The following is a 17,658-nucleotide window of genomic DNA, read 5'->3' on the forward strand; positions in this document are numbered from 1 at the left end:
TTTGACCCTGCAATTCCTTTATTAGGTATATTCCCAGACAACCAAAAATTGCATTACAACAAAGATATTTGTATCAAAATGTTTATTGCAGCCCAGTTCATAATTTCCAGGTCATGGAAGAAGCCCAAGTGCCCACTGATGCATGAATGGATCAACAAACTGTGGTGTATGTAAACTATGGAATACTACACAGCCATAAAGAAAGATGGAGACTTTACGTCCTTCATGTTCACGTGGATGGAGCTGGAAAATGTTCTTCTTAGCAAAGTATCACGGGAATGGAAGAATAAGTATCCAATGTACACACCCCTATTATGAATTATTTTAAACCTTTTTATATGAAATCTATAGCCTAATAACAACCTAAGAATATGGGGGGGGGAGGGAGGGGGGAGTGGGTGGAGGCAGAGGGATTCGAGGGTTCCCTTCTGTGGATCATCTTACAAGTGTACAGTGAATCTTTGTATGAGTAGAATATGAATGTTTTAACACAATAACTAAGAAAGTTACATGAAGGCTAGGTTAACCAGTTTGATGGAAGTGTCTCGGATTGTGTGTGAAACACCACACTGTACCCCAGAAGTGCATTAATGTACACAGTTACCATTCAATTAAAAAAAAAAAAGAATCAGAGATGGGGTGAGAAGTGATTAGTTTGATCGGCTAACTAGCTGACTGTAGGTCATTACTCTGGGTTCTATGACTAGAATATGTATGGACCTTACAAGGGAAATTTTATCTATGTGTATCTGATGCAAGTAATGAAGTTAGCATTGGAGCCGTGTTGGGCTGTAAACTGATTTTTTAAAAAAGATAATGTCTCACCATATTGCAGGCTGACCTTGAACTCCTGGGCTTAAGCTGTCTTTACAACTCAGTCTTTTGAGTAGCTAGACTATAGGTGTGCACCACTGTATCTGCCTTGAAGGTAATTATTAAAAGTTAGTTTTCATCTTATCAGAAATGAACCCACTTTAATAAAATATTTTAATTTTTCTATGTAATGCACCTGTAACATTTACTATCAATAGAATTTATAGCCCCATCTATATGGAAAATCTTTAATATTGGGTTGATTCCACTTAGAGTTATCTCATCAATAAAATCTACAAATTTATCCTTTGAAGTTTTATTTAAGAATTTTTTATAAGTTAAAAACTTTTCATAGCTATTTTGTTGAAAATGTTTTAGGGGAACTGAATTATATTTTTAAAATATCAATATACTTTTATATGTTAAGGAAAACCCATTTTGTTATAGGTTTCTACAATTTGCAGCTATGAATTATTGATGCTTTATGTGTTTGTAAAAGACTGGTATAAATTACATAAAATTAGTATGGACACTGTAAAAATAGTTGCATGACATTTGGTATTATTTACAAAATAGACACGTTATAGGTAAATCATGTATTGTTGGCAAAGAGATTATTTTACCCTTTAAACATGCTTATAGACTGGCTTCATCGGCCTATGAAAAGTTTTCACTCAAGAGATGCCAAGACCTTTTTCCATGACCTCACACTGCTACCCATTCATTTTTCAGACAGAGAGCCTTATTCATGCTGGGGATCACAGTCAAGTTGTAGGGTGGATTGATCTCATCACAGTGAAGCCATTACACTTCTTATGGTCTTCTTTACACATTTACTCCATGCACGCTTCAAATTTGGGAAAAATATACTTACAGGCTGGAGAAATAAAGAAGCAGCAATTTCCTTGCCTTAGTCCTTGGCCCACGATGAAGTAAAGAGCATGATGTGGTGATTGGAGCCAGATCTACCCCTGGCCATGGGCACTGAACCTGACCCAAAGCTAATTAAGAAAGATCCTGAATAAACTTGAGTGAGAGCCAAAATCTCTAGCCCCTTCGGTCAATATTTTCAATATAAAAATTAGCATCTTGCTTGAATAAAGTGGAGCTCATTTTCATGCCATGGCAAAAAACATATATATAGTATGTTCTTTTAAAAATTCCTTTTCTGACCTGCTGTTGGTGGATATTGGGTCGATTTGTATCTGTAGTAACTTCTCAGAAAAGTTGATTTACAAATGTCAGATTTCAGCGTCTCATTTGGACAGAATGATAAGACTACCTTACACTGAGGCTGGCATAGATGTCAACTTTCTCCAAATGGGTAAACTGGTTTCACTTGGTCTCTAATTCTTGATTGAATTACTCCTGCTAATGTATAGCTTAGCTAAAATAACCTTTGAAGATAGCTGATTTAATTAAGAATTCCAAGTGAAACCATGGCACTACTTGAGTCTTGGAAGTCCTTGTCATGCACACTGTTAATCAATCCCCTTACAACTCGAATACCTGTTGCCTTCCAAGATGAATCCATTATTAATCTCTACAAGAGTACTCAGAAGATAGTGTGAGTTCTCAGTGCACTGTCTGGCTCATGGTAAGTGTCTACAAAATGATTCCTTTTTCATCTTTCAAGACACCACATACTGACTTAGAAATAATTTCTAGTTTGGATCCAGGGAATTGTTATACAGTATATGTGATAGACAAAGAAAAGATTAACATTTTACTCATTTTGATGCCCTTGTTATTCTGAAGATTTATCTTTTAACGAGTTTGAAAAGAGAAACAGATTACACTCTTACTTTTTAGACAGAATCAATAAAATACTCATGAAATGAGACAATTCTAGTGTTTGCTTCAAGGTAATCTGGTCAAAAGGAGACTGAACTGGGTAGGGGATAGATGAAAAGACTGGCTGTGAATTAATATGTTTGCAGTTCTTTAACAGATACATGTGGGCTCATTGTAGTATTCTCTCAAAATAACTGCATGATTAAAATTCTCCAGTGTAAAACTTTTTTTCTAAGTGCATAGATTAAAAATAAAGTTTTAAATAATAAATCACAGTTGAGTTTCTCCCCATGAGATTTTAGCCAAATAGAGTTGTCCTGCTCAAGGTAATTCCCTGCCCTACACTTCTACCCTTATAGCTGGTATCCAGTGACTGATTAGTGGGGACAGGACATGGCCTGGATTCCTGTGTCAATTTGAGATAGCCCTTAAGGCCACCCATAGCAACTGTATTAAAGGACCGTGGCATTAGGAAGGTTGAGAACCACTGCCTTAAAGGGTCATTGATTATCTCAGTTACACAGACTCCCACAGAATTGTCCAAGGCCTTTGCTGTGATAATATCAGAGTTCAACTACTCTTTCTTCCCAATCCTATTCCCTTAGGTTAGCTATCATATGTGGTCCCAGTGGTGGGCTGGTAAATGTTTAACAGCCAGCTCTCCAGATACCTGGTATATAGTGTTTGCCAATTTCTGTAGTGTAAATATTCCCACTGTGTTCTATTTCAAGCTACTAAAGTGATGTCACTAATGAGGAGTTGGAAAGAGATGTGCCCAGTTGGCTCTCCTGTCAGTGCAAGACAGCTCCAGCCATCCCTACCAATTTTCCTCAGTGAAATTCTTATATGCATATCTCTATCTCAGTCTTTTTTTTAAATGGAAACTTAAACTGAATCAACACAAAACCACCCATTATTTTTTATACTGTTAATTTTGGTGATATGTTTATTAAGTAAACTAACATTTCACAGGCAAAATGAAGTGAAATTGGTCATCTCAACTGTTTCAGTGAAACATACACGTCACACAGATACACCCACATACACCCACATACATTATGCTGCAATAAGATATGACTCGCAATAATTATCTAAACACATTTAAATATAGACTTAACAAAAAACTCTCCGAGCATTACACAGCTGGGTAGGGTGTTCTGAGAAATCAGACTTCAAATATATTGTTCTTACTGTTTTGAGACCAGGACAAACTGCAAGAATTTACCAGATAATGTTCTTATTGCTGTTATTCTGATTGTTGTTATTGCTATAAATCAAAGTATATATTTAAGAGAGTCAAATTTTCATTATCAGAACCTGAAGTTTTAAATCACAGAAAGCACTTTATAATATTTGCTATCTCTGAAAAAGAAAAAAAAGGTAGAAGAGCATTGCTTGTTTGAAGATGTTAAGACTTTTACCCTACTGAAGAGTTGATGGAATAAATAAATAATTAGAGGTTGAAGGCTGCTTTTAAAGGGTAGGAAGAGAAAAGAGAAAAAACACACCACATTACAGCAAGGTAACAAAAGGAAAAGGGGCATCTTGTAGGGAATGATAAAGAAGGAAACTAGAGAATGAATAATTTTGACCAAATGAATGCCAGGTCCTTCTTCAATATAGGGTTCATTTATGCAAATGGAGAAGTTACTTGGATAAAGGGAACAAAATGTCCCATGGAGGAGAAAATGTTGGTCATGGGATAAATTTACTGACATTAACACACTTAACTACTAACAGAGAATCAGAATAATGTTCCTGTCATGTTATTAGTGCCAACTAGTATATCAAACCCAAAGTTCCAATAATTGTTCTCATATTTTGTTAATCAAAAAATATTGAAGGGCAATGTGGCTAAGCAGCTATGACACCATGGTTTTATAAGACTAGAAATGAGTCTATGCCATTTTATTTCTTATTTATTTATTTATTTTTTTGAGACACAGTCTCACTATGTCACCCTTGGTATGGTGCTATGGTGTCACAGCTCACAGCAACCTCAAACTCTTGGGCTTAAGCGATTCTCTTGCCTCAGCCTCCCAAGTAGCTGGGACTACAGGCACCCACCACAACACCCGGGTATTTTTTTATTTTAATTATTTAGCTGGCTGGGGCTGGGTTTGAACCCGTCACCCTTGGTATATGTGGCTGGCACTGTAACCACTATGGTACAGTGCCAAGTCACTATGCTATTTTCTTGTTATGCAAATGTATCTTCCTTACAAATATCCCATGGAACCTTTATCTTCTGTTTCCCTGAAGGTATTTTCTAGAACAACATCTTCCATTAATCTATTATCCAACCAAAGTCTCATCTCTCTACTTTTATACTCTTGCTTCCTCTGTAAAGGAAAAATGTGCGTGTGTTTATGTAAATAGAAGGGTTGAAGGTGCATAACATTACAATTCTCTTAGAAAATTCTCTTTCCCAATAGATTGAATCAAAAGACATTTTTTTCACTCTGATATAGTTATTAAGACTCAATTATTTCTATGGAATTAAGAAAAAATATGGTCTTATTTTTTCTTATGAAAATTAAAAAAAAACTCATTGTTCACAACCATCCTTCTACTCAATCCTCTTCCACAAGACATCTGCTCTTCTATGTATGTACTATCAGCCCTATGGAATCTGGATTCCTCCTCATGCACTCGGGAAGCATTCCACTTGGATTACAGTTGCCTCAAGAGTATATGTTCAACGTAGACTCTGACAGAAATAAGTTCTTTTTCTTGTATGTTAGAAGCAATAGATTACTGCAGGACTCTCAAAGGAAGTAATATCCTTTCTGTCCTGCTATGCTGGGTGGTTAAGTAATTACTTCCCATGATGACTTAGACTCTAGTGCTTCTATACAAGTAATAATGGTGGACATTCCTGCTCATGCTGACACCCACCTAGGGACTTAAATCTCAGAGGGTAGGTGTAAAGGTGTGTGTGAAGATTACAGACAGATCCAGAAAGGAAGGAGGATATGTATTGTGTTCCACATCTTCCAGAAGGCCTACATATCTCACTGTTATCTCTATCTACCATTTCCTTTCTAAAACTCAAGGCATTCATGCATTTTGGACAATTAACTAGGAACAAATTCTTTTTTTTTTTTTTAAGTTTTTTTTTTGGCCAGGGCTGGGTTTGAACCTGCCACCTCTGGCATATGGGGCCAGGGCCTTACTCCTTTGAGCCACAGGCACCACCCAACAAAATCATTTTTAAATTTACATATTCAGGAGGCAAGACCTATAGTCTTCCTTTCTTTGCACACATAGATGACAGACATTTTCTTTGCACATGTGATGCTGCAAAGAGCTGGGATTTAGTTTTCAAAATCAGTCATTGGATAGGGAAAGTGCTTTTTCAGAATCTGTGTCTTTGTCCCTTTCCCTAACAGTACTCCTTACAACTCTTAACACATTCACCAGGAACTCTATGATTATGATTCACTTTTAAAGTGATGTACCCACTCGGGGTTATAATTTCCCCACAAAAAGCTTTCCACACTGTTCACCATTTTTCTTAAACAGGCTGTGACCATCAGGGCATATAGCTCCACCCAACACTGGTGCTGTGAGTCGAGTTTCTATCTCACTGCACAGCATGAAAGCTTGGGTCCATCTGGTCACACAAAACCAAACATCTCTTGAAGTGATTTGTTTACAGTGTCATTTGATGGGGTGGAATGTTCTGCAGCTCATTCAAACTGTTACAAGAGCATTGCTAAAAGGTCACCATTGCTCTTCAGAGTTTCCAAATCTGGGCACCATCTGGGAGCTTGTTAAAGATAAGGTTTTCCACGGGCTTTTTTCCCACACCAACTAGATCCAATTAGCAAAGGCCTACTTTTCTAAAGCATTTTGTGTTCACACTGAGAGATAGACAAAGATAAAATGTGAGTAAATTATAGTTAGTTGCTCAAAAGTGTGCAAGCCCACTTTGACCCATCCCTGCAACAGGGATGTCAGTCTTTAAAAAGTGAGATAGAATTTGCTTTTAAATGTTCTTCTTGGATCAATACATTCTTCAAGTGTGGTCTTGGGGGTCAGTTTTAAAGGATATAGAATTTATTTATTCTATTCTATTTGTTTATTCACATTTACTCAAAATTCAGTAGGAAAGTGACAATTCATTCCCTAAAGTAATAAAGGCCGTGCATGCTAAACATTCACTCTGCACAGCACTAATGATGTTCAAGTTGTTATAACTTTACAAATCTAGTCTAGGCCTAAAATTGGCTTTTGCTTGGGTCTACCTCCTTCCACAAAGGTCTCAAATGTTCCAAACCTCAAAAGCTCAGCTGTAAAACTGGAGACCAGCAAGAGGAAAAGGAAAGTTTCCTTTGAAGACATTTCTAGTTGCTGTTGGACAGTTCTGCTGTCTCCCTTGAAACATTAACTATGTCTTTGACACTCATCCGTGGAAAAGTGTTCAAATGTGGCAAGTGGTAGAAGCAACATTTCTTATCCTCCTGCCTAGAATGTCCTGTGATAAAGATGAGTCCTAGCTTATACTTTTAAGGGTGGGACAAGGGTGCAGGTCTTGTTGACCATCATTGTGCACATATGCAGGTGAACTTAGTAAACACATGCATTGATTACTGAATTAAAATAAAAATCCTCTCATTTGGTCAGAACCCCTGAAAGGGTCTGACCAAAGGAGCTGCATGGTAGCAGCTAAAACATAGGCTCATTCCCATTAAAAATATTCTAAGAAGTGTGTACGTATGTATGTTTGTGGTGTATGTGTGTGTGTTTATTTCTAGCAGAATATTTGGGAGACTAGAAACTTAAGTCTGGAATTAGTCCAGAGTTGGAGACATTAAGAACAACAGTGTTTCCCTTCAGTTCAATTATACTGGTCTGGAAACCAAAATTGTCCTTAGGAAGGAGGGGGAGGAAATCCATTTGTGTTTCTTCTGAGGCAAGGAGGGAGGTTTTTCTGGCAAAGTCTTGTGTTTCATTCAGGACCAGGAAACTTAATCTTCGAGTTCAAAGCTCATTTCATCATAGAGTTTGGGGCGCGCTGACTTCTTGTGACGGGAATATTTCAGGTGCAAGAGATCGCCCATCTCATCAATGGCTTCCAAAACCTGCAATGAGATAGCTTTCATCAGCTATCTTTAAATTTCTAAGTGGCTCTGCTTTGTAGAGCCCAGGTTAATAGCAGACCTCACAAAGACCCACTGTCTTATTTAGCCAGCTTCTTTGTTTTTGAAGAAAAAGAGCATGATCCATGTCATTAGGTTGTGGTTTATAAGTCCTAGAGGAATGCTAAATGCTAATTCATTTTATTTAATGGCCTAACTCAAAATTATGAATGTTCATTTCAGTTTGGAAGTACATGGAGAGGGCTAAAAAACATCTGACCTATGTTTATCCTTCAGGGTTTTATTTTAAAATGTAATGGCTTATATATACCCTTGTGGAAGGAAAGGATAAAGCTGCAGAATGCGTTTGAGATTGTCTTTGTGATACAGCAAACCAGCCTGGCCAGGAACACAGTGGAACCTTGTGGGAGCTGATTAGCCTCATCTTCTATCCTGTCACACTTTGCTCATCTCTATGTCCTGAAAACTCACAAGGAATCAAAAACTCACCTGTTTTAATTCTCTTACTTTAGGTAGGCAAATGTATCCCCAACTTTACAAATGAAATAAGGGAGATCCAGAAAATAAAAATGTCACCTTTACTCTAGTCTTTTGCTAATCCTATGGTATTAGACTTGCCTTTTCAGCTTTTCTGAGCCTGGTTTTTATTGTTGCTGTTGTTTGTTTTTAACCTGTCAAATCTGGTGGAAGACAACATTAGGGTCTAATGTTGTGAAAAGGTAAAGTGGGGACTGTTGACATTAGAATAAATGACTAATGAGGCATATAACTTTCCTTTATGGGAAGTCTTTCAAACTGACATCAATCATATATATCTACCAACATGTTAAGAGTAATTTATTTTTTGGTGGTTGGATTTTGGATGTTTAAAATGTCTGTCCCTATTTTTCTAAATTTCCTACATCAATCTAAGTATTAAGAAAATGTAACAAAAGTTACCTTTGGAATGACATCTATGTGGGATGGTTTTGATGGATCTTTGCTGCAGGTGGGGGATGGTTTTCAAAGTAGAGTACCTTTATTCTTGGGGCATGTATGAGATGATTCATGGATGATATGGGAGGGAAACATCAGTGTTTCTGTTCATTTTTATGTCAACCTTTTAAATTTCTACTTGTGGATCTGTTATATACATAATATACTGGCAATGCACATACTCATCATTTATAAATTTTTTATGTTAAAGCCCTGTGTTCAAAAACCACCCAGATAACACAGGTACTCGATTTTAGGCTTCATTTGCTAATGAAGGGGTGGAGAGTACACACTCCAGAAGAACTATGGACATCTTGGTGACAGGAAGTCAGGAGGGGCTCCTCATCCAGTTAGGGCTTGTGCCTGCAGGGGCTCTAAGGAAACAGGAACCAGTTCTGGGGTGGCTGCCATCAAGATGCAGGAGTGGTTCACTGGCTGACTATGTATTTACGGTTTTTCATCTGGAAGGCAGTAGGGTTAAAGCGAAACTGGAGTTGTCATGGGTAAAGCCGCAGCTGTCACACATGTCAGTCAGAAGAGGGAGGTGGTAAGCCACTATTTGCCTAGTGGCTTTGTCTCCGGCTTTGAGCAAGTACATTTGTCTAATTATTCTTTGCATTTTTATCTCCAGTCCCTGCATTCCTTTAAAATTAATTACTTATCCAGTATTTTCTTCTTATCTCCCACGTTTGAATTTTCTGTAGTCTTTGTGGAGGAGGCATTTTGAACCTCCACCTTCTCCTTGAAACTTTCCCCATTTTTCTCTAATGGTACACTAACTATATCTTTTCTAAGACTGCTCTAGCTCCATCTAAGTCGAGTCCCCACATGCTATTCCCACATCTGCCCTGTGATCTAGGCGTTTCCCAGGAGTCTGGCCTGGGCATGTTCACTCTCACTTGTATCTGGACAATTATTAATTCATCCTCTGCCGTTGGATTTAATACTGAGTTTCCTAAACTACAGCAGCCCCAGCCTTGCAATTTTCCTAAGCTCTAGAATCTGTTTTTCTTTTCTATAGATAGCCCATGGACACACAATCTCAACAAGTCTAGAACTGGGCTCATTTTACTTCCCCAGTCCTGTTGAGGATTTGTTGTTCCTTACTCTGCACTTCAACTCACTTGACAGCTTTGCCATCCTTCTATTCACAAGGGCCAACACCCCCAATTATCTCTTCCCACATAGGCATCCATTATTTATCCAATTATAAATTATCCAATTATCTCTTCCCACATAGAGCCATAGTGCCCATAGTGCTTAGTGCCTATGTGGGAAGAGATAATTGGATAATTTATAATTAGATTAATAGAGGAAGAATTAATAGTTGTACAGATATAATTATTGCGGATTCACCTTATCTTGGCAATTCCACACATGTATAATGTCTGTCCCTGGATTTATTTATTTTGTCTCCACTGCCATTGGCTTTGTCATCTCTTGTTTTGCCTAGATCTCAATTTGGGGTTCCTTCCTTTTGCCTCTTTCTTCTTCAACCCATCTGTCACATATATATCATCGTTCCTGATTCTGTTGCTGTGCTGGTCAGAAACCTTTAAGGATGACCCTCTATAACCTTCATTTAAAAAGGCGCAGCTCAACATTCACCTCCTGTGTGACTTTTCTGCACTATAATATTCATTCCCACTTTTACCCTCCCAAAGTTTTCTACATTTCTTTTCCAAGACTAATTTATTCTGTCTGATATTATCAGTAGTTGTTTATTAATACATTCTCCTTGACTTTTTGCTCTGAATTTGCAAGTAGTAGGCACTCAGTAGTGTTTGCAAAACTGTGTTGTAGTAATATGAGACTCTTCCATTAACCCCAGACTGATTGAGATAGTTTAGTTCTTTGACATTACTCATTCACATAAAAAGGAAAATCCAGGGGCAATAAAATATAGTTTATAATCAAACACTTCTACCTCACTTAGGTCTGGCTGAAATAATATAGATCTGTCTTTGTTATTGATTTTCTTTCTTTTTAATTTTTTTTATTAAATCATAACTGTGTACATTAATGCATTTATGGGGTCCAACGTGATAATTTGATATGCAATGTGGAAAGCCTACATCAAACTTGTTAATATAACCAACACCTGATTTATTCACTGTGGTTAGTTGGGTCATATGTTATTATGGTAGATTTGGTGGTTCTGAAAAATGTCAAGATACAGGTGGTTGCGGCTAAAATAGCATTTTAGATCAGCTTTTGCATTTGCAAACAAGTAAACAGCACAATATTTGGCTACTTAGCATGAAACCAAAATACTGACTGAAGTATTTGCTAAACTAATATTTTTTCTTTTAGCTCTTTTCCTTTTTTTTCCTTTTTTTTTTTTTTTTTTTTTGAGACAGATTCTCATTCTGTTGCCCTAGGTAGAGTGCCAGAGCATCATCATACCTCACAGTAACCTCAGACTTCTGGGTTCAAGTGATCCTCTTGCCTCAGCCTCCAGAGTAGCTGGGACTATAGGCATGGAACACCATGCCTGGCTAGTTTTTTCTGGTTTTGGATCTCTCTATTTTCCAGGCTGGTCTGGAACTCCTGAACTCAAGAAATCCATCTGCTTTGGCCTCCCAGAGCACTGGGATTATAGGCAAGAGCCACCGTGCCTGGCCTGACTTTCCTTTCTGTCTACTGAGTGGATCTCATTGTTGGGCATTGTTGAAATATTTCTATTTTTCAGTAGTTTCATTAGTGTTGCTTTTCTAAATCACCCCAAGAAACTTATAGAGTTTAAAGCTGTCTCCATCAAAGAATTTGCTGAGACTCCAAAGTACCAATACTGGACCCTGTTGGCATGTGATGTACTCACCGTGTCCAACATCTCCCGAGTATGTGATGCTGAAACACAAAACCGAGCCCGGGCTTCTGCTAGAGGGGTGGCTGGAAATCCAACAACCACCACCCCAATTTTTTTCTCTAACATATGTCTTGCAAAAGCCCTTAGGGAAAAGCAAAGAAAAGGTGGTTAACTGAGAAAAGGCAAGATTATCCGGTCGTGGTTAATCAACTTTTTCTTTTCAAAATTTTTGATGATAATCAAAAGATATGTGATCAAAGTTGTTAAATGTTTACCAAATATAAGTGACAAAGAAATAGGAAGGCAGTCACTTGATGCTGCTTGTGACTGCACTCATTGTGAGTTACTGAGACTTTTTTGACATTGAGGAAAAAATGCTGATGTGTCTCTGGTTTAATAAACCAGATGAAAGGGTGGTGCCTGTGGCTCAAGGAGTAGAGTGTCGGCCCCATATACTGGAGGTGGCGGGTTCAAACCTAGCCACAGCCAAAAAAATAGATAAATAAATAAAAATAACCAGATGAAAGATGTAAAATCTTTCATCCATATGTTTTCTAGGTATAAAAACCAAATAGCTAATATGATGCAATTATGGAAGGAAGGAATATATATTAAGTATAAACCTTAATGTCTTAGAAACTTAATACCAATAATATATGTAAATTTCCATAAGTCTATATTTAGTGACTATCACTTGAAATCACTTCAAGAGGAACATCAAAGTGTTTTGTAGAGCCCAACCCCAAGCCAATATTCCCATCCCAGGACTGAAGATTCTATTTTCCATCAAATCATAGATAAGAAATAGCAAGGATCTCCTCATTACTTCTTGTGTGTAAATGGACAAAGGTTAGGGACAAAGCGCAGGGATAACAAAACGTGTTGACTGGATGAAAAGGGAATGCGGTGGGAGAAAACAGGGAAAGAAGTGTGCACACACCAAGAACCTGGCAGATAGATGCAGTCTCTGGGATGCTCTTTGACGCAGGGCAAAACCTTTATAAACTATGATTCCTTCCCTTTGTCCTTCTAGCCTCTTTCTTTTCCAAAACTATTCTCTGTAATGATTCTAGAATACTGAGCTCAAAGTATGCAAACTTCTTGTGCTGAGAGCCAAGGTCAGATAAGTGGTGTGTACTCCCAGGCAACTCTTTTCCTCTTTTGGGCTCTCTCACTCAGTGCAGGGAACCTTAATTTCTCAGTGGCTCTACCCACAAGTGGGGTAAATGCCTCAGATCTGATCTTGGCATTAAGAGGTTGTTGATATTGTTTTAGGCTGGAACCTGATAGCCCCAGATAAACTTTTAGCCATAATTCAGGAAGAATTCTCAAACCAGATGTGGGGAGGGGCCTGCTCATCCATTCACCCATTTTGCTCTCTAGCTGTCTGCCTTTTGGTTGCTTCAGGCAGAATGTAGGTTGTCAAATCAAGCAATGGAGTCTGGAGGCCTACAGAACACACAGCCTCCCTGGCCTCCTGGCTTGGGCAAAGCAAGATTTTCCCTTTCATTTACACTGGGAAGGTTACAAGGAGATGAAGCTTTCTACCTGAGAAAGCTTGAAAATAGAGGCTGTTCTTTCCCTTTCTTGATCACCCTATGGAAGGCTGCCCACAGAACTTCACAGAAGGAGAGCTCATAATTGTCTGAGAAACAAGTCAAGTGCTTTTATTGCTAAAGGACAAACCACCTGACCTATGATCTCAGGCCAGTTTTCGGAACTCCCAGAAGACCGTTTTCACTGTTTCATGTTTCTCTTTGTATAAAAGTAAGCACATTTTGCCAAAGAATGCAGAGCAAAATATATGACTCTGTTGATTCATTAGGCTGATCTGGGGTCTCCTGGAGCACTTTTGAGTTTAAAACTTACACTACTAAAGCTAATGTCCCTGAGTTAATGTATTTGATTGTGCTGAACATTTTTATATAATGAGTCTCTGCATTTGGACTCTCTGAAGCAAATTTGAGCTGGCATAGGCTGAAAGAAACTAAACTATGCAAAATAGTAACTAATAAGAATAATAAAAAACATTATAATTACATGCACCATCATTCCAGCTTGTGTACCACCATCTTCCACATGTATGAAGAGGACAGTGGAGGGAGAATGTAAACCCTGTGTCAAATTACTAAATGCAGCACATTCTTGATTATTTAACTGTACATTTTGCAGGTGAGATCATATTAGACTAAACTCTGCAGAGGAGTTTAGCAGTGGAATTGTAGCAGGACTTTGTTCAGAAGGATAACTGGCTAGAGATTATATATTCATTTTACATAGGTGGAAATGTGGAGACATCACAGTTCTTTCATACAATCAAAAGTTTTTACATAAGCAAATGAAAGAAGTGCGTCTACACTGGATTATGCAATTAACTCCTGTTTTAAAAATTTCTCTATATTTAGATGTTGCTGTGGGCTGTGATGTCATGGCAGTCTACTGAGGGCGACATAGTGAGACTCTGCCTCAAAAAAAAAATTCTCTATATATGAACTTTCAGGGGGTGGAAATGTCACTGAAAGAAACAAAGTTGGGCAGCAGGACAAACTCCTGCCAGCAACTCCAGCCAGTAATAGACGATATTACCTTTTGCGCTAACTTGTTCTCAGTTTCCTTAGGGGACCAAAACAATGAGATTTTTTTCTATCATAGTGACTGATATTTTTTGAATCACCAAAGATGACATTAAAGAAAGTTAAATTTGCACTCTTTGTTTCCTGAATAAAATGTGGACTTTTTCCCCTGTGGACTAAAGCTTGTGAGGCTGTGTTCAAAAAGAGTTCTGGTTTAGGCGGCAAATGGAACTGGCTTTGAATTCTGGTCTCTGCTGCCTACAAACTGTATGACTTTTTTTTTTTTGAGACAGAGTCTCACTATGTTGCCCTCAGCAGAGTGCCACGGCATCATAGCTCACAGCCACCTCAAACTCTTAGCCTTAAGCGATTATCTTGCCTCAGCCTCCCAAGTAGCTAGGACTATAGGCACCCACCACAGTGCCTGGCTATTTCTATTGTTGTTGTTGTTGTCATTGTTGTTTAACACACCTGGGCCGGGTTCTAACCCACCAGCCCTGGGTGTGGCCAGTGCCCTTAACAACTGATCTATGGGCACAGAGCCAGTGTGTGAGGTTTTTTTGTAAAATAGATTGACCTTTGTGACTCTTAGCATCCTAATTTATAAACTAGGGATAGGCATTCCATCTTCCATTAAAATAAGGGATAATGTCTTATTTAAGCATGTAATCAGTATTCTGCAGTATTAGCTCCTTCTTAAAAACGATCTTTGTTTGGCTTTTTTTTCTTGAGACAGAGTTTCATCTTGTCACCCTCAGTAGAGTGCTGTGGCATCACAGCTCACAGCAACCTCAAACTTCTGGGCTCAAGTGATCCTCTTGCCTCAGCCTCCCAAGTAGCTAGGACTATAGGTGCTTACTACCACGCCCAGCTAGTTTTAGAGATGGAGTCTCACTGATGCTAAGGCTGGTCTTGAACTCCCGAGCTCAAGAAATCCACCTGCTGTGGCCTCCCAGAGACCTGAGATTACAGGCCTGCGCTACCATGCCCAGCCCCTAAAAAACAATCCTAAGTTAAAGGAGACAGGACAGTTTGATTTATTTTCCAGTTTTCATTAGTGGAGAGTATAGTAGGATTTTTACCAAATATTAATTGGAGAGTTAATATCAGTGGAGAGTATAGTAGGATTTTTACCAAATATTTTTCTGGAAGTTCTATTTTGTATTAATGTAACAAAAAATTGTAATAATTATTTTAAAAAGCCATGCAACTATGATGACTGAACCTTACACCCATTTGAAACTAATAATAATAATCATTATAGCAGAGTAGTGGTAATATTAATGGCTACAAGTAGTTGAATGCTTATGACATGCCAAGCACTATTTTAATTGCTCTCTGCACATTATTCATATGATTACTAATAACAGCTAACACTGACTCCTGTATAAGAGGCAAAATTACAAATTCTGTGTGGATCTTATCTTGTTTAATCTTCTTCAATGACTTTATGAAGTAGATGCTGTTAGATCCCATTTGATAAATGAGAAAACTGGGACTTCAGAAGGTTGGATAACCTGTCCAAGATCCCCCATCTAGGAAAAGGCAGAGTTGAAATTCTTTTTGATTCCAAACTTCCTCACTCCACCATAGAGCATGTCCATGAAGCATATGGCACAATTGAACTTTTGAATTTAAATGAATTTATTTTTACTATTCATTGACTCTTCTTATTGGGTTGTTTTTATTTTTCCAACCTGTTGAGTAATTCTAGTTTTCATCATTACAATCAGAACTCTGCAGTACGCTCCCTCCTGTTGCTGGAACAATTTCAGCATTATGCACTTTACACCCTGGACAGATTTATTCTGATGCCTTCTTTTGAGTTAATGATAAAATATTAGATAGATATGAGCTAAGTTTGGAATTTTCCTTCTAGAACACATCACTTCCCCAACCATTCTAAATAAATATGGGTTTGTGTGTGTGTGTGTGTCTTTTCCAAAATCAGAAGGTTTTGGATTATCTGCTATTTTGAATTGCCATTGTCACCCCTTCCGCCATTAGCACAGAGTGGTATGGATGTAATATTTCTGTAGCACACTGTCTCCTTGGGTGCTCATGTGCTATTTACCTGACCCAGATCCGTGAACAAAGGGCCAACTGGTGGTGTGATGTGCTAAAAAAAACCCCTCATGTGTGTATTTTAACTGCTTTTTATTTTACTGTGGTGAAATGACACAAGAACATCAGCATTTGGGAACTTATAACTTGTCTCACCTCACACCAATAGTTGTGAGTTCCCAACTATTAGACCCTAAACCTCTTTTATTGATATTTTTCTATACTTCAAATACTCTGCCAATCTATTCATATTGTTAGAGGGTAAAACAGAAAGTTCCAGCAATAGGTTATGTTGGTGGGAGCTCTAGAATCTGATAAATATTACATAGAATATTAATTTCTATCATGTGCTTGGTCAGCAACACAAATAATAGTTTACCTTTCAGAGAGATTTTAATTGCTTTCCTTGTAACAACAGAGGTAATTAGTCTCTAGCAGTTTGGAAAATGGCTCATGTATAAAACTGTCCATATGCTTAAGAAGTTATTTTTTCCCCTCTTAACACAGTTATTGCTAATGCTCAATTTCAGAGTTACCGTCAATGGAGAACAACTTAAAACAGGCTTATAGCATGAGCTTTGAAGCAAGCCTCAGTTTGAGGCAAGCCTCAGTTTGAGTTTTTTACATCTTAGTTTAACTTCTGTTTGACTTTGTATAATTTCTGGCAAGTTGTTTAACTTCCAAAATGAGGATGCCCTCTTCTGAGGATGTTGTGGAGTTCAAAGAAAGAAAGCAGAAGACTGATCATGTTTTTATGGTAATATTGGGAGACAGGGTCTTCAGAAGTTTTCATTGAGAAAGATCTTGGGCCAGAAAGAAGCTGAGGATCATCCTTAATTTATAGTTGAGGCTAAGGGAGGTAAGTGGTTTCCCTAAATTCACAGAGCTTCTATTTAGGGAGACAGGTTGCTCTTAGCACCTGGTTTCCTTTCTATAAGACCCATGGGAAAGGTTGCAGGACTGGCAGGTGGCTTCTGAAAAGTTGTACAAGTGAATTCTGAAGTTGATCACTCCATTCCAAGTACATTATCTGATGCTTGTGCCAACAGGTCTTACAGTATCAAAAGCCCCATCTTAGGTCACCTGTGGGTTTAGGTGGGACTCTGAGAGTCCTTGCATACTTACGCTACTTTGCTAGGCATATAAAGGAGCAGAGGAACAACAGGAGAACTCTCATTGCCATAGATAATGAATCCCAGTGTTTGTAGTTTCTGTCTGAAATATCTTGTGTTTTTTGCAAGTTGCCGTACTCTCTGCAATCCTGAAAAGAAACAGGCATGAAATTTATCAATGCCTACCAGGAAGAGGGAAGCAAAGTTCAGGTCAACGTAGCAAGCATTTCTAAGTCTTTCTGGAGGCTTGCGTCCTTTGCTGGGAGGGAGCCAAAGTGAGTTAGAGAAATATCTCGTAGGTTGCAGGTATGGATGCTGATGCCCAGGAATCTGCCCTGAGCTTGTTAGGCAGGAGTTGGGGGAGGGTGGTGCTACTAGGTTGCCACAAGCAGCTGAAGCTGTGCTGAACTGCA

At 38.3% G+C, this 17,658-nt stretch overlaps 1 protein-coding gene across 1 annotated transcript in view; it reads right to left on the minus strand.

The window, feature by feature from the left end:
• Positions 1–7,529: 7,529 nt before the first annotated feature.
• Positions 7,530–17,658, minus strand: part of SPTLC3 (serine palmitoyltransferase long chain base subunit 3) — a 173,744-nt gene continuing 163,615 nt past the window's right edge. Inside the window, exons 10-12 of the mRNA XM_003788010.1 lie at positions 17,259–17,394; positions 11,509–11,638; positions 7,530–7,694 (exon numbers count right to left, since the gene is read on the minus strand). Of these exons, the coding sequence (XP_003788058.1) occupies positions 7,581–7,694; positions 11,509–11,638; positions 17,259–17,394 (380 nt within the window). The 3' untranslated portion in view covers positions 7,530–7,580. The remainder of the gene's footprint in view (positions 7,695–11,508; positions 11,639–17,258; positions 17,395–17,658) is intronic.

The sequence above is a fragment of the Otolemur garnettii genome, unplaced genomic scaffold (genome assembly GCF_000181295.1).
Source record: "Otolemur garnettii isolate 467f Iridium unplaced genomic scaffold, OtoGar3 scaffold00025, whole genome shotgun sequence".
Classification (NCBI taxonomy): domain Eukaryota; kingdom Metazoa; phylum Chordata; class Mammalia; order Primates; family Galagidae; genus Otolemur; species Otolemur garnettii.